Source organism: Scyliorhinus canicula, chromosome 25, assembly GCF_902713615.1.
Source record: "Scyliorhinus canicula chromosome 25, sScyCan1.1, whole genome shotgun sequence".
NCBI classification, from domain to species: Eukaryota; Metazoa; Chordata; class Chondrichthyes; order Carcharhiniformes; family Scyliorhinidae; genus Scyliorhinus; species Scyliorhinus canicula.
Window position 1 is genome coordinate 13,274,266 of NC_052170.1, and position 15,851 is coordinate 13,290,116.

At 48.6% G+C, this 15,851-nt stretch overlaps 1 protein-coding gene and 1 long non-coding RNA gene across 9 annotated transcripts in view; one reads left to right on the top strand and one right to left on the bottom strand.

The window, feature by feature from the left end:
• Nucleotides 1-5,768, top strand: part of LOC119957083 — a 110,504-nt gene extending 104,736 nt beyond the window's left edge. The window contains exon 5 of the long non-coding RNA XR_005458737.1: nt 5,640-5,768. This is a non-coding gene — a long non-coding RNA (uncharacterized LOC119957083). The remainder of the gene's footprint in view (nt 1-5,639) is intronic.
• The window catches only part of smarca4a (SWI/SNF related, matrix associated, actin dependent regulator of chromatin, subfamily a, member 4a), a 115,301-nt gene that overhangs the window by 87,289 nt on the left and 12,161 nt on the right, over nt 1-15,851 (bottom strand). For all 8 annotated transcript variants that reach the window (XR_005458736.1, XM_038784744.1, XM_038784742.1 and 5 more), the window contains exons 2-5: nt 10,062-10,307; nt 6,860-6,992; nt 5,128-5,502; nt 3,091-3,189 (exon numbers count right to left, since the gene is read on the bottom strand). Coding sequence is in view for 7 of the 8 variants with exons in the window: in XM_038784744.1 (XP_038640672.1) it covers nt 3,091-3,189; nt 5,128-5,502; nt 6,860-6,992; nt 10,062-10,283 (829 nt within the window). In the remaining variant the exon portion in view is untranslated. The remainder of the gene's footprint in view (nt 1-3,090; nt 3,190-5,127; nt 5,503-6,859; nt 6,993-10,061; nt 10,308-15,851) is intronic.

A 15,851-nucleotide genomic window follows, 5' to 3' on the forward strand; every position in this document is an offset into this window, starting at 1 on the left:
TGGATTGGCTATGCTAAATTCCTCCTTAATGGGAAAAAAATAATTGGGTACTCTAAATTTATTTTTTTTTAAAACAGAATTCTTCCTGGCCAACACTCCTCCCTCAACTAACGCTGCCAAACAGATTAATCGCTCGTTTCAGTTGGTGAGATATTACTGTGTGCAGAATGGCTGCCGCTCTGGTCTACAGAACAAGAGCTCCTGGAATGAAATATAATTCATTGAGTGTGAAATGCTCTAGAATGTTATTTTCAGAGTCATGAAAAGGCATCACCTAAACGTACGGCTTTCGTTCCCTTTTCAAAAGAATGTAGCATTGTCATTCTGAGGTGCTGTCTGGCATAAAGCCTGGCTATCACCAGACCTACACTTGACTGACATTTTAAGCCCATTGCTCTCAATGAAAGGAAGCAATCAAACCCTCAGATTGCTCTTCCTGTCAGTACCAAGATTAGGAAACACTTCTTAGTTCAAAATGTCATATGACTCCTTACTTTGTGTTTTGATGTTTGCACTTAAAAACTACATCACAGCACATCTGTCAAAAGAAGACAGAACCTGCTTCTGACTCCTAAATATTAGCTTTTAGAAATTTTAGAATTAGCTCATATTTCCCATATAAAACTTCAAGAAGCACATGCAGGAGTCTCTTGACCGTTAACACATCCCCCACCAGCCCTGGCCCCACTTTCTATTTCAATCTTTCTGGTCAAGTATAAAGCAACATGACTCTTGGCCAGACCTTACATATTTTGGGGGGGGGGGGCCTTGGTGGTGCAGTGGTTAGCATTGCCGCCTATCGGCACCGAGGTCCCAGGTTCCATCTTTTTAAAAAATAAATTTACAGTGCCCAATTCATTTTTTCCAATTAAGGGGCAATTTAATGTGGCCAATCCACCTAACCTGCACATCTTTTTTGGGTTGTGGGGGCGAAACCCACGCAAACACAGGGAGAATGTGCAAACTCCACACGGACAGTGACCCAGAGCCGGGATCGAACCTGGGACCTCGGTGCCGTGAGACAGCAGTGCTATCCACTGCGCCACCATGCTGCCCCCCCCCAGGTTCGATCCTGGCCCCGGGTCACTGTCCGTGTGGAGTTTGCACATTCTCCACGTATCTGTGTGTGTTTCGCCTTCAGAACTCAGAGATGTGCGGGGTAGGTGGATTGGCCACGTTATATTGCCCCTTAATTGGAAAAAATGAAATGAATTGCGTACTCTTTAATAATCGTAATTGTCACAAGTAGGCTTACATTAACACTGCAATGAAGTTACTGTGAAAGCCCCCCAGTCACCACATTTCGGCGCCTGTTCGGGTACACAGAGGGAGGATTCAGAATGTCCAAATTACCTAACAACCACAACTTTCAGGACTTGTGAGAGGAAACTGGAGCACCCAGAGGAAACCCACGCAGACACGGGTAGAACATGCAGACTCCGCACTGATAGTGACCCAAGCCGGGAATTGAACCTGGGACCCTGGCGCTGTGAAGCGACAGTGCTAACCACTGTGCTTCTGTGCCACCCATATCCTGATATCCTTATCAGGCAAAAATCTGTCAATCTCAGACTGGAAAGCTCCAGCTGCCCCCCAGCATCCACAGCCTTTTCGCCTCTACTACCTGTACTGCGGGGAAGTGCTTCCTGATTTATCGCCTAAATTCTAATTTTTAAGACTGTGGGCGCGATTCTCCCAAAACGGGAGAAATCGTAAGGCTGGCGTCAAACCCGGGTGGGTTTGACGCCAGCGCCCCCCTTCCCGACCGGGAACCGATTCTGGTCCCCGGTCGGGGCTAGCAGCCCGACGCCGTAAGCTCCGGCATCACGGGCTTAACGAATTTCGTTAAGCCCGCTTGCCGGAGTTAGCACCGGCTGACGCGTCATATGACGTCAGCCGCGCATGCGCGGATTGGAAGACTCCAACCCGCGCATGCGCGGATGACGTCATCGCGTATTTGCGCGAAACCCGCGCGTGCGCGGGCCGGGATGCCCCTCAGCAGCCCCGCGAATGGATACTGCGGGGCGGCGGAAGGAGAAATAGTGCGCGGGCAGCGGGCCCGATGCCCGCGATCGGTGGGCACCGATCGCGGGCCCATGGCACCCTTGGCACGGCCGTGGTACTGCCGTGCCAATCGGTGCCATGGTTATAAAATGCGAGTTTTTACGGCCGTTTTTACGAACGGCCAGACCAGGTCTGTTTGCCGTTCGTAAAAACAGCGTAAAGGGCTGGGACTTCGGCCCATCTATCAGCTGAGAATCGCTGCCGGCCGTAAAAAAACGGCGGCAGCAATTCGTGTCGGGAGTTGGGTGGGGGGGGGAGGGAGAATAGCGGGAGGGCGGGAAAAATGTCGGGAAGGCCCTCCCGCTATTCTCTGACCCGTCGTGGGGGGCGGAGAATCGCGCCCTGTGTGTCCTTGTTCCTGATTCCAGCGGAAGAAATAATTTCTGCATATCTACTCTAAATCCTTTTAACATATGAAACTCCTCGTTTGGATCACCCCTCAATCTTCTCTGGGCAAGTGAATACGAGCTAAATTCATACAACCTGCCCTCAAAAGTTCAACCAAAGCGATCCTTTAAACCGTCCACTCTTATTCCTCCAAAAACCTACCATTTTACACTGCCTCACTACACTGAAATCAAACTTATCGCACCTTATCTAACTCATTCCTTTGTAGGACCCGAGGTATTGTAGAAATCCACAGTTTCCCAGTCTTCCCTTCACCCATCATCTTTTTAAAAATGTTTCCAATTAAATGGCAATTTAGTGTGGCTAATCCATCTACCCTGCACATCTTTGGGTTGTGGGGGTGAGACCCACACAGACACGGGGAGAATGTGCAAACTCCACACGGACAGTGACCCAAGGCCGGGATCGGACCTCGGCCCTCGGCACCGTGAGGCAGTGGTGCTAACCATTGTGCCACCCTGCCGTCTCACCCATCTTCTTTTAGAGTTCAGGGTCAGTCCATGGGGCTATTTCCTATTCTACCTCATCTTCCTTTTTAACCCCCAGTACCCTACTGCATTACGGGCCTTGGCCATTCAATTGGGTTCCTTGATAATTCTAAACAGCAAAGAAGCTTACCTTCTGGCCAGGGTTTTGAGGGGCCACCAGGAGGCTGGCACTGCATTCCCTGATTGACTCCAGCAGATCCTGGAGGCATCATGTTGGATCCTCCCATACCTACAAAATAGGGATGAGGGGAGAGAGAAAGTGAAATGGATACACTGGCACAGGGATTGTTTTAGAATCAGAAAAAATGATAAACAAAGGGAAGCTTGTTTGAACACCAATACTTTGGCAGGTCTTGCTTATGGCCAATTCCATGCACCACGACATTTGTCTGGCTCTTGCGTTATTGGTTTCCCCCCCTCACAGACCGCACATCTTCACGAGGTGGTGGGGGGGAAGGGTAGCTAATCCCAGGCTACGACAAAGACACAAAGCAGGTCAACTGTTCGATGATGATGCCCCTAATCCTTACCTACCTTGGTCCCTGCAGAGAAGAACCTGGGACCTCCTTAGTAACACCTGCAGAACTGTGAACTGCACAATTGAAAATAAACTCAGAGAAAACACCATCGGAAGAGGCCATTTAACCTCTCAAGCCTTTTCCACCATTCAATCAGATCATGGCTGATCTGCGACTTTACTCCATATACTCATCTTTGTCCTCTATCCCTTCATAACTTTGGTTAGCTGTAATATGAATTGCTGATTAAAAATTGACAACTGAAAGAGCAAAGACTGTCCATTGCAAGTGGTAAGTGTTCTCTAACTTGACTACTGAAAGCTTTGGCTTAATCTTTTGGCCCAATCCTAGACTTACCAACCAGCAGAAATAGTTTCTCTCTATCTACCCTATCACTTCTCTTTAAATCACTGAGAGATTCCGTGTAACGTTTGTAGTGTTAAAGGGGGCTGTCAGCCTTTCAACATAGGAAGAGGCCATTGTGTCGTTGCAAGCCCTTTGAAAGAGTTATCTAACTAGTCCCACTCCCCTCCACCTGTTCTCCTTCAAATATTTATCCAATTTCCTAGTGAAAGATACTGGGGGTGATTCTCCGAGCCCCGTGCCGGGCCGGAGAATCGCCGCAACCGCGCCACGACGCCGGCGCGCAATTCTCCGAGGTGCGGAGAATCGGCGACATTTACGCCGGCCGCGGGTTGCTGGAATCGACGGGGCTGCCGATTCTCCGGCCTGGATGGGATGAGTGGCCGCGCCGATACGACAGAGTCCCACCGGCGCCGTTCACCCCTGGTCGCTGCCGGCGGGAACTCTGCGAGAACGGTCGGGGGGAACCTTCATCGGGGGGAGGCCTCCGATGGGGACTGTCCCGCGATCGGGGCCCACCGATCGGCGGGCCGGCCTCTCCCACCCTGGGCCTACTCTCTAGCGCGGTCGGTCCCTGAACACCGACTCCATCTTGAGTCGGGGCCAGCGTGCTAAAGAAGTCCCCCGCGCATGCACAGGATGGCGCAGCCCAACTGCGCATGCGCGGGGTTGGCGCAGCGCCCATTTGGCGCTGTGAAAGGAGGCTGGAGCGGCGTGAACCGCTCCAGCGCCGTGCTGGCCCCCATATCGGACGTAACCGGGCCCGGTTCACGCCGTCGTGAAACGCGATGGCGTTCACGACGGCCCGAACACTTGGGCCCAATATTGGAGAGTCGCCCCCACTGAATCTATTTCCCCCACCCTATTAGGCAGTGCATTCAAGATCATAACAACACACTGTATAAAAAATATTCTCCTCACCTTCCTCCTGGTTCTTTTGCCAATTATCTCAAATATGTGTCCTCTGATTACTAACTCTCCTGTCAATGGAAATTGTTCCTCTTTAATTATTCTATCAAAACTCCTCATCATTTTGTATCACAGGCAATCTATTGACAAAGGGTTTTGATACATATGATATAAATATTTTGCATGCAGTGTGAGACATCACGGCATATCACGGTAGATGAGACCCTTGTGAGTTTGACAGGGAAGCACAATTGTCTTTCTGTGAAGTCGCTGGTGTGAGTGTGTCTGAATGATACTAGAGCATGGCTCAGTCACTAACGCTAACAATCAATGCAAATTAAGAGTGCGATTGGCAAAGTAAGTGAGGAAGTAGATACCGAGTGGCCTGTTGTAGTTCCCAGGTGCTGGGCCTGGAGCTGGTCCCGTTCCAGGGGTGGAGGGTGGAGGTAGTGATGACATCTGCTGCTGCATTCCAGGCGGGGGTCTCTTCCCTTGGACAGCCAACTGCAGGTGGTCCGGAATGGGCTGGCCTCTCGCCAGCATCTTATATGCCATGATCTGCGCTCTCAGCTGATGCAGCTGCCCCTGGTTGAAAGGAGAGGGTCCTCGGTTTTGCTGTCCCAGGGTCTGAGGGTCCCCGCCATCCATAGGAACGCCACCTGGTCCAGCGGACATAGGGGGTCCTGAAGAAGGGCCATTAGCGGGTACTGGACTTGGGGCATGCTCAGCACTTCCAAGAGGAGAAGGGTAACCTGCAATTAAAGAATTGTTACAGATGAAACTTTGTCTTTCTGCTAACTAAACAACAACTTGCATTTATATAGAGCGTTTATTCATAATAAAACAGACCAATGTGTTAATTATATCAATTGTGGTTATGTACATATAGGTGGAGCGCATTGATTGGGTGGATACCTGAGCATATATGAAAAGACACTTACTGACACTCGAGTTGAATGGAGTCAGGAGATACATACCTGTCATGTTTCATTCTGTGAATAAATCTATTCTAAGTAAAGAGTGGCTCTGGTTTCTTCTTTCACCAGCTAGCTAATAGAAATAGTGTCACGGGCAGCATGGTGGCACTGTAGTTAGCACTGCTGCCTGACAGTGCCAGGGTCTCGGGTTCAATTCCAGCCTCGAGTGACTATCTGTGTTGAGTCTGCACGTTCTCCCATTGTTTGTGTGGGTTTCCCCCAGTTTCTCCGGTTCCCTCCCACAGTCCAAAGATGTGCAGGTTAGGTGGATTGGCCATGCTAAATTGCCCCTTAGTCTTCAAAGATGTGCAGGTTAGGTGGGGCTACAGGGTGGGTGAGTGGGCCTAGGTCGGGTGCTCTTTCAGAAAGTCAGTGCAGACTCGATGGGCTGAATGGCCTCCTTCTGCACTGTAAGAATTCTATGATTCTAAAGATCACAAGATGCTTGACAGGAGGATTACCAAACAAAATGAGATAACAAGCCACAGAAGGAGAAGTTAAGGCAGGTGACTGAAAGCGTTTTGAAGAGCAACTTTAAGAAGCATAGAGAAGTAGAGGGGCAGAGAGGTTTATGGAGAGGATTCGAGAGCTTAAAGCCGAGGCAACCTGAAGCCTAACCAGTGACAGGAGATCTCAGGGAGCTGTAGGCAATGTTCCCTTCAAGCTGTGTGGATGTTCACATATGCAGCAATTGTGAAGGTGCTGCACAGACTGTTCACAAGCTATCCACAACAGGAGAATTGAGGGAAATCATTGGTTGTAGGAATGCAGGAGGTGACAGAGAGTGTGCGGAGGGGTGGGGGTTGGTAAGGCCACGGTGGGATTTGAAAGCATGGATCGAAACGTTAAAATTTAGGCGCTGCTTGATCTGGAGGCAATGCAGGTCAGCAAGCACCACTGCAAGGGTGATCGTGATGTATGAATGGGGCAGTATGAGTTGCGATACAGGTGGCCGAATTCCCTGCAAGAAGGAAATGAAATCAGATAGAGAAACCGTCCATTCAGACTTCAATCCCTGGGTCAGTATGTGGAGCCCAAAGACAAGAGGTGTGAAAATAATATAATTTGCAATCAAGTTGTTCTTTTCTTTGAAACAAAACAAAAAGCTCTGCATTGAAGCACAGCCTGTTACCTTGTGAATGCTGGTCCATGGGGCTGGGCGGTGGTCCCATGCCACTGTGTCCGCCTGGCCTCATGCCAATAGATTTCATCTGACTGTAACGCGGGTCATCGGGCATCACCTTTTCATGCATCGATTCCATTGCCTGCAAAGAGAAAAGATGTTGGAGGCAGCATCCCCCTTCAGCTGGCAGAGAACTGCAATTACCGAACACAGCCTGTACCCGTGAATGTGCAATCCATTAATGTCTTCTGGCATTCTCTGGACAAGACTCTCAGGGAAACAGATGCAATGGGACAGGGAAGGGGGTGGGGATTTAGCTGTGATTAACTCAGCAGCCTAAGTACTGAGCTGTGGCAGGTGCCTCGAAGGTCTCCGGATTACAAAGGGCTGGTTCTTCTGCATAGTACATGCACATGATGGGACCGTTAACATGAGGGGAGCTGCTGAAATCATGAGATAAGGTGTAACTGACAGGGTTCCAATGGAGCCAGCCTCTCTGCAGCCTGCCGCCACTGATTACCACAAAGAATCCTGCTTACTGCACATGGATTCGAAGAGGGTTCAGCAGAAATGTCAAAGCCAGCCTTTCAAACACCATTGAGGCTGAGTTACAGAGTGTTAAGGAGCAGAATGCAGTCAGAACTTAACTGTTTAATGCCGGGAAAGCTGAAAGAAAGAGCAGGAACTGACCCTGCAACGGATATTACAAGCCACGCAACAGAAAGAGGGAGTGGTACAATTGGGGAGATATGGGAACAGATATTGCCATACTGAGAGGCATGGTAGATCAGCACTATACAGAAGGATGGTATAATATGGTGTTACTCGGAGGGGTGTGGTGTATAAGGGTGCTGTGGAAGAGTCTTACGCACTTGAAACGTTAACACTGTTTCTCCCTTCACAGATGCTGCCAAATCTACTGATTCGTCCCAGAATTTTCTGTTTCTAATCTCAGGTTTCCAGCATTCATTGTATTTTGCATTTATATTATTGCCACTGAGAGGAAACTGGCACAAATCAAGCAGTATGGGGTTGGTTTAGCACTGTGGGCTAAATTGCTGGCTTGTAATGCAGAACACAGCCAGCAGCGCGGGTTCAATCCCCGTACCAGCCTCCCCGAACAGGCGCCGAATGTGGCGACTAGTGGCTTTTCACAGTAACTTCACTGAAGCCTACTTGTGACAATAAATGATTATTATTATTATTAGCTATATAAAGGATGTCTTATATCAGAGTAGGGGTATGATAGTTCAGGGTATTATACAGAGGGAACTGATGCTTATCAGGCTGTTATGTTGGGACAGCATTTGTATTATTTTATTTATTTAGCCAATGCAAACCTCTGACTCAAGCAATTGCCTCATTTGCTGCTGATTAATCCGCCACTTAGTCTGCAGAAGGGGTACTCCTCAGTAATGTGAAGCATTGTTTGTGTCTTTCCACAAATGCATAAGGGGTTTGTCCCAAGGTCCCAGCGGTTGAGGTTGGCTGCACAGGGGCCCTGTACACAAGGATGTGACTCAAGAAAGCTGTGATATATCGGGATATTCGGCCGAGGGTTGTGACTGAAGGAATAAGTAGGTATATTACGCAGTGAGGCACCCGTATTATAATAGAAATTTTGGGTCAGAAAGTATACAGAATAGGAAAGCGGTACGGTGTAAGAAATGTAATAAAGCGTTTTACACGTTACACTATTATGCCGTATAGCTGGTATTAATATAGATCTATCGAATCTAACTGACATTGTAAAGAATATTGCTTATAATTTCAAGTAATACAAAATGAATTTAATTTTACTGCACAGAAGTCCAGTCAGTCCATCAAACCTGTGCAGACACTTTGAAAGAACTACCAAATTAGTTGCACTTCCCTGCTCTTCCCCACAGCCCTGCAATTGTTTTCTTTTTCAAACGTATATCCAATTTCCTTTTGAAAGTTATGCTTCCACAACTGTTTCGCGTAGCACATTGCAACAATTCGCAGCTTTAAAAATAAATCGCCTCATCGACCCTCTCTGTAATATTCACCACAGAGAGGGTCGATCATGACTATCTCTGTGATAGTCATTGAAGTGTGACTGGGGTATTGCTGCTTCTACCTGAGCAGCAGCCAGCAGAGGTCATGTCAACTATAATCATCTTAAAAAGCTCATCCATTCAAACTGAGAATTAGCCAAAGTCACTTTACATAGAATCAAACAGCACAGAAGGATGCTATTCAGCCTCTCATGCCTGTTCTGGTTATTGATAGAATCCCTACAATGCAGCAGGAGGCCATTCGGCCCATCGAGTCTGCGCCTTCCCTCCGAGGAGCACCCTACCCATGTCTACTCCCCTGTCCACCCCGTCCTATCCCTGTACCCTAACCTGTACATTCCTGGACACAAAGGGACAATTTAGCATGGCCAATCCATCTAACCTGCACATCTTTGGACTGTGGGAGGAAACCAAAACACCCAGAGGAAACCCACGCAGACATGGAGAGAACGTGCAATGTCGTCCACACAGATATCACCCAAGGTTGGAATTGAAGCCGGGTCCCTGGCGCTGTGAGACAGCAGTGCTAACCACTGTGCCGCCCTTTATTTGGTTTTCGAGGCCAAATCAAAGATCTTTTTCTGCTGAGAAACTTTACGAACAGATTAGGAACCAACATGCTTAAAAGGCTAGTTGAAAATTGGAGACTAGGCAAAGCACTGTGGTTGAGTTTAGTCAGGCTTGGCTTTTTCAAAGCCAACAGACTTTGAGAGAAAGACTGAGGGAGATGAGGTATTCCAGAGAGTGGCCTCCTGGATAGGCTGCAATTGATGAGTCTCGACTTCAATACAGAATTTGCAACAGAGGGGGATGAGGAAAGAAATCTGAGGAAAGCAATGGACATTAACCATATCGATAAGGGAGGGGGGTCAGGGTCAGATAAAATAAAGCATTTGTCCGGCTCTGGGTAAACAGCAAGTGTGGGCCACTAACTGCATAGCTTTTACTGAGTTGGCATGGTGGGTCGAATGGCCTCCTACACTGTATGATGCTACGAAGGTCTGAACAGGAATATTGGAACTAGTTCACCAAGCCAAACAAATCGCCAGTCTAGCCCCATTAAGTGTTTTTCTCTTTGCTTCTAAACACTCTAAAAAGATTACTTATAATGCACATCATAGTTTCAGCACAAGAGTAAAGATTTTCACAGATATTTATTCACACCATATTACCTTATGAAGTTGATGTATGCTTTCTGCAGGGTAACCTCCAGGCCCCTGTGGAGTCATGGAATGGGCGGCAGATGGGGGACCTGGGCTTGGTCCCATCATACTGTGTGCAGAGCCAGGCGAAGGTCCAGGACTGGGGCCTAGCATTGATCCAGGAGAAGGTCCAGGTCCTGGTGACGGGCCCGGGCGAGGGGTGCCTCCCATTGGAGGATCCGGAGTTGACATCTTTCAGCAGCACTCTTTGACACCCTTCAATAAAAAGATACACGTTACCCAATGCTTTTATCTACATTCCTGCATGTCATTCCTTAGTTCGAGTGTCTGAATACTTGACCTGGGGATTCTGAATTCTAATAGAGGAGTTCTCCTGTTAGCCTAACCAACATTGGAGCAGAGAAGGTGAAGGAGAGATTCAATAGAGATGTTTAAAATCATGAAGGGTTTAGATAAATAAGATAAATAAAAAGAAACTGTTTTAATAACTGAAGGGGCACGGATTTAAAATGATTGGCAAAAGAATGTTTGGAATGTGCTGTCTGATAGGGTGGGAGATGGATTAAAGTAGCTCCAATTGCAGATTTCAAAATAAAATTGGATTAATAATTGCAGAGAAAAAATTGCAGGGATATGGGGGGGGTGATGGGAAGTGGGATTAAATGGGTTGTTCTCTGAAATGGCCAATGCAGATCCGATGGGCTCAATCGTCTCCTTCTGTGCTGCACTATTCAATGGACTAACAGCAGTAAAAACAGACAACTTAGGGATTCTTCATTGCTTGACACTAGTAGCGGGTTTCCCGATCCGGCGGAGAATGGAACATCGGCCGAAAAACGGGAGCCGGGATTCTCCTTTGACAGGGGCAGCAGGGTAGCATGGTGGTTAGCATAAATGCTTCACAGCTCCAGGGTCCCAGGTTCGATTCCCGGCTGGGTCACTGTCTGTGTGGAGTCTGCACGTCCTCCCCCTGTGTGCGTGGGTTTCCTCCGGGTGCTCCGGTTTCCTCCCACAGTCCAAAGATGTGCGGGTTAGGTGGATTGGCCATGCTAAATTGCCCGTAGTGTCCTACAAAAAGTAAGGTTAAGGGGGGGTTGTTGGGTTACAGGTATAGGGTGGATACGTGGGTTTGAGTAGGGTGATCATGGCTCGGCACAACATTGAGGGCCGAAGGGCCTGTTCTGTGCTGTACTGTTCTATGTTCTATGTTGACTAAGTCCACAGGCTGATGGCAAAACCGGCGCCAACGACTCCGGCGTCAATGGGCCCCCAATGTGAGGAATTCTCACCTGTCACGGGGGCTAGGAGGATGCCGGAGGGGTTGGCGCCGCTCCAGCCTGCTCCGAAGGGACTGCGCGAGTTTGCGCATGCGCCAAAGGGCCGGCGTGATCTCGCGCATGCGTGGAACCGCCGGCGTGTTATGGCGCATGCGTGGCGGGGTTCTCTTCTCCGCGCTGGCCATGGTGGAGCCCAACAGGGGCTGGCGGTGGGCCCCGATCGTGGGCCAGGCCACCGTGGGGGACCCCCTGGGGTCGGATCCTCTCCCCCCCCCCCCCCCCCCCCCCCGAGAACCACCCCAGCTGGCTTACCTGCCAGATCCCGCCGTGTGGGACCATATGTAACCCACGCCGGCAGGACTGGCCGAAAACAGTTGGCCACTAGGCCCATCGGGGCCCGCCATGGCGTGAACCCCGCCCGAAAAACGGCACCGGAGAATACGGTAGCCGGTGTCGGGGTGGGATTCGCGCCGCCCCCGGGGATTCTCCGACCCTGCGGGGAGTTGGAGAATCCCACTGGGATCAGCGCCGGGTGCCAATCCCGTTCCGATGTTCTGGTCCCCTGCCAGCGGCGGAAGTGAGCTACAAGCCCCGCAATGACAGGACCGATTAACAGGCTGGGAGCCCGGGTTCCACCTCCCCTGTTATGCACCGCCCCGACAGCGGCAAATCTTCCCAGCGGGATTTGGTAAGTGGGGAGATGGTGCCGTAGTGGTATTGTCACTGAACTAACAGTTCAGAGACCCAGGGCTGTGGTTTGAATTCCAACGTGGCAGATGTTGGAATGTGAATTCAACTAAAAATCTGTAATTAAAAGTCTAACGATGACCATGAAACCATTGTTGATTGTCGTAAAAGCCCATCTGGGTCACTAATGTCCTTTAGGGATGGAAACCTGCCATGCTCACCTGGTCTGGCCTCCATGTGACTTCAGACCCCACAGCAATGTGGTTGAATCTTAACTGTCCCTCTGAAATAACTGAACAAGCCACTCAGTTCAAGGGCAATTCGGGATGTGCAACAAATGCTGGCCTTACCAGAGACACCCACATCCCATAAAATTATTTTTTTAAATGTGGACCCCGTGGTGGGTCAAGGGGGTGAATGTATAACTGAGGTTCCTCCCAAAGTCAAGCAGAAGGCCCCCCATAATGCAAATCCTGCCCACCCTCCGCCAAGCATACCACCGCCTACCCCCTCAAACCCTCCAGCAGACCCTGCTTTGATGTTAATCACCATGTTTATAAACGCTCCTGCTATGATTGACAATTCTTCACCACATCAAAAGTAGCCAATTGGTTTCTGCTGTGAAAAAGAGGCAATGAAAGCACTTAGATGTCAACCATAGCAACAGTATTTATAAACAGTGTGGTCAGCATCAAAACAGGATAGTAATAATAATCGCTTATTGTCACAGATAGGCTTCAATGAAGTTACTGTGAAAAGCCCCTAAAAGAAATGCATTCAAGCGTAAAGGGGAAGATAAATCAACAATCCACCAAGCAGCTGTCTCTGGAGTAATAAAACTGTCACTCACTGGCTGATGCAATGTATTGCTGTGTGACATTGAATGGAAGAATTGCATTTCAAAGGCTGTCAAGGGATTTGAAGCCCTTTGAAGTGTACTTTCCTGGAAGCCTCTGACAGCTGTAACAGCTGTTACTTGAAAGACATTTGCCTGAGGCAGCAGATGTTAGGGAAGGGCGAGTGAAAATGCAGCGATCTTTCACTGTATTGCCCGAACTGCTCTTCAGCTTCCAGGCAGAGGTGACTGATGGGGGTCTCTGTTGGGGGGGGTCTGATGGAGGGGCTGGGGGAGGGGTGGTGGTGCCTGTGACCAGGATTGAACACGGATCCTCTGTACCATGAGGCAGCAGTGCTAACTACTGCGCCACCGTGCCTCCCTCGAGAAGATCCAGTAGTGGGACTGTGCGTGAGTGGATGCTCATCACAGTGTCACACAGCATGCAGCAACAACACCAATTTACATTTATATAGCGTCTTTAACGTAGCACAATGTCACAGCAGCATAATTGAACAAACATTGATGCCTTCAAGAGGAGCAGGGCCAGGAGTGTTGGGGGGGGGGGGGGGGGGGGTGAGAGTAAAAGGTTTTAAATGGCCAAATGTGATGGAAATCATGTGCATTCTGAAAGGACTGTCATCACGTCTGAACGCTTCAATTATTCGACCATACATGCAGTCATTAGTTCTCAGAGGAATGCATTGCTGTGGAAGATTAGATTCTAATTCTGTGGCTGTCGGGTGAGGTTAGACAGGGCACTGATTATACTCAGTGTGTTGAAAGCATGCAATAATTGGGGAGAAGCATTGTTCTGGGATCAGGATGTGATAGGGGCCCAGAGTGGGAAATGATTTATTGCACTAGAACTCTACATAATAAGAGAGAATGGGAAGTGATTTGGTAGATTGGAATTCGGTGATTAGATTAGGTGTGTGCTGATGTGGAGCCAACTGTACAGTGCTTGGCCTGAATTAAAACTGACATGCGGGTTGCCAGGCAAATACACTGCAGGCAGCATATGTATCTCGTTGATAATCGTCATGGAAGGGTGGGCAGGGCCAGCGGATCCTGGGGAGGTTTCCGCACTCTCTCAAGGCATAGGCAAAAAATAAATGCAACTGTCAACTGAATTATCTGGCCTGACTTGAGTTCGGGTTGAGGAAGGGATTTGAGGAATGTGAGCACCCCAAGGCAACGTTGAGCCTCTGGTGAGGTGGGAAGTTAATAGGATTTTAACTAGGAATGGAGGTGGAATGATAATGCGCTTCAGCGTCACAGTCGAAGGAAAGGCAAGATCGATCACTGCTGATGGCTCTCCAAAAACTCCTGATCGGAACTGCTGGCATACAGATGACATACGAGAACAGGCCTCGGGTGTTTGGCCCATTGAGTATGCACTAGTGGCACTTTATCTCTTTAATCCCAATTTGTTCTTCTATTCAGATCTTTTTATATCCTTATTTCCCAAGTTAGTGACCGATGAGGAGAGGACAGGGCTCAGTTGTGGTACTTCCGATGGCCTAATAGTCCATGGATACTTGCTGTCTAGGTCCACACATGGAGATGGGGAACTGAACCTCGGGAGTTAGTGCCACTAATGTGTCAGTTATGCCTCAGTTAGTGGGATTCTCCTCTTTGAATCGGAAGGTTGCGGGTTCAGTTCCCATTCCAGGACTTGAATGCAAAAATCAAGATTGACACTCCAGTGCAATACTGAAGGAGTCTTGGGAGAGGCCATTTCTCTGTCCTTTCAGGAGTAAGAGCCCATGGCCCTATTTTGAAGAAAAGTAGGAGCGTTGTCTCCAGTGTCCATTTTTTAAAAATGTTTTTATTAAATTTCTTCAATTTGTACAATACACAATAAACAAATCTGTGTAGACCAGATACAATTTAGAAAGCCAAATTTTAGGAACAACCCCAAACCCCATGCTCTCTAACCCCTGACCCCCTTTCTATTTAAAAAAATATTTTAATTAAAGTTTGCATTTTTACACTGTACAAGAAATGGATGAAATGGTGAAAATTTACATGTTCCTTTTCGGCACCCCCCCCTCTCCTGTCTCCGGGTCCTATCCTCGGCCCTTAGATGGTTGGTTTGTTGTTTGTCTTATTCTTATGGCTTTATGATGGGCCCTTTTGTCCCTGTGTCGGTCTCTCCCTGGGCTCCCCATTGGCGTTTCCTTGGGTCTCTCCCTTCTGTTGTCCCCCTGTCTGTTTTCTGTGGCCCTGGTAGCTCCCGTGCATCTCTCCCTCCCCTCCATCCTCCCCCACGCGTTCCATCAGTTGTTGGCTTCGTACAGGTCTTTGAACAGGCTGATGAATGGTCCATGCTTTGTGGAAGCCATTCTCTGACCCTCGGATAGTGCACTTCATCTTCTCCAGGTGGAGAAATTCCGATAGATCTGGCAGCCAGTCTGCAGCTGTGGGTGGTGCTGCTGATCACCAGCCGAGCAGGATTCTCCGGTGGGCGATTAGGGACGATATTTATCACTTAATGAACATCACTAAAACAGATGATCTGGTCGTTATCGTTATCATATTGTTGTTTGTGAATTTCATATATATTGTATGAGATGTATTTGATGCAGTTAGGGTTAAAAGCCCTGGTTAGGATGTGACTGCTATAGACATGTTTTTAAAATCCTGGGTCTTGGAGACAACGGTGCAATTAAAGCATCGTAAAAGTAAGATCAGCATTCATTCCAGCCATGGATATTGTTTGCTGAAGTTGGTTTCATGGAGCCTTGTTTATATTAAGAGGATTCCCTGGGTGGGCAGCACGGTGGCCTAGTGGTTAGCACAGCAGCCTCACGGCACTGAGGTCCCAGGTTCGATCCCGGCTCTGGGTCACTGTCCGTGTGGAGTTTGCACATTCTCCCCGTGTCTGCATGGGTTTCACCCCCACAACCCAAAAAAATGTGCAGAGTAGGTGGATTGGCCACACTAAATTGACCCTTAATTGGAAAAAATAATTGGGTAATCTAAATTTATAAAAAA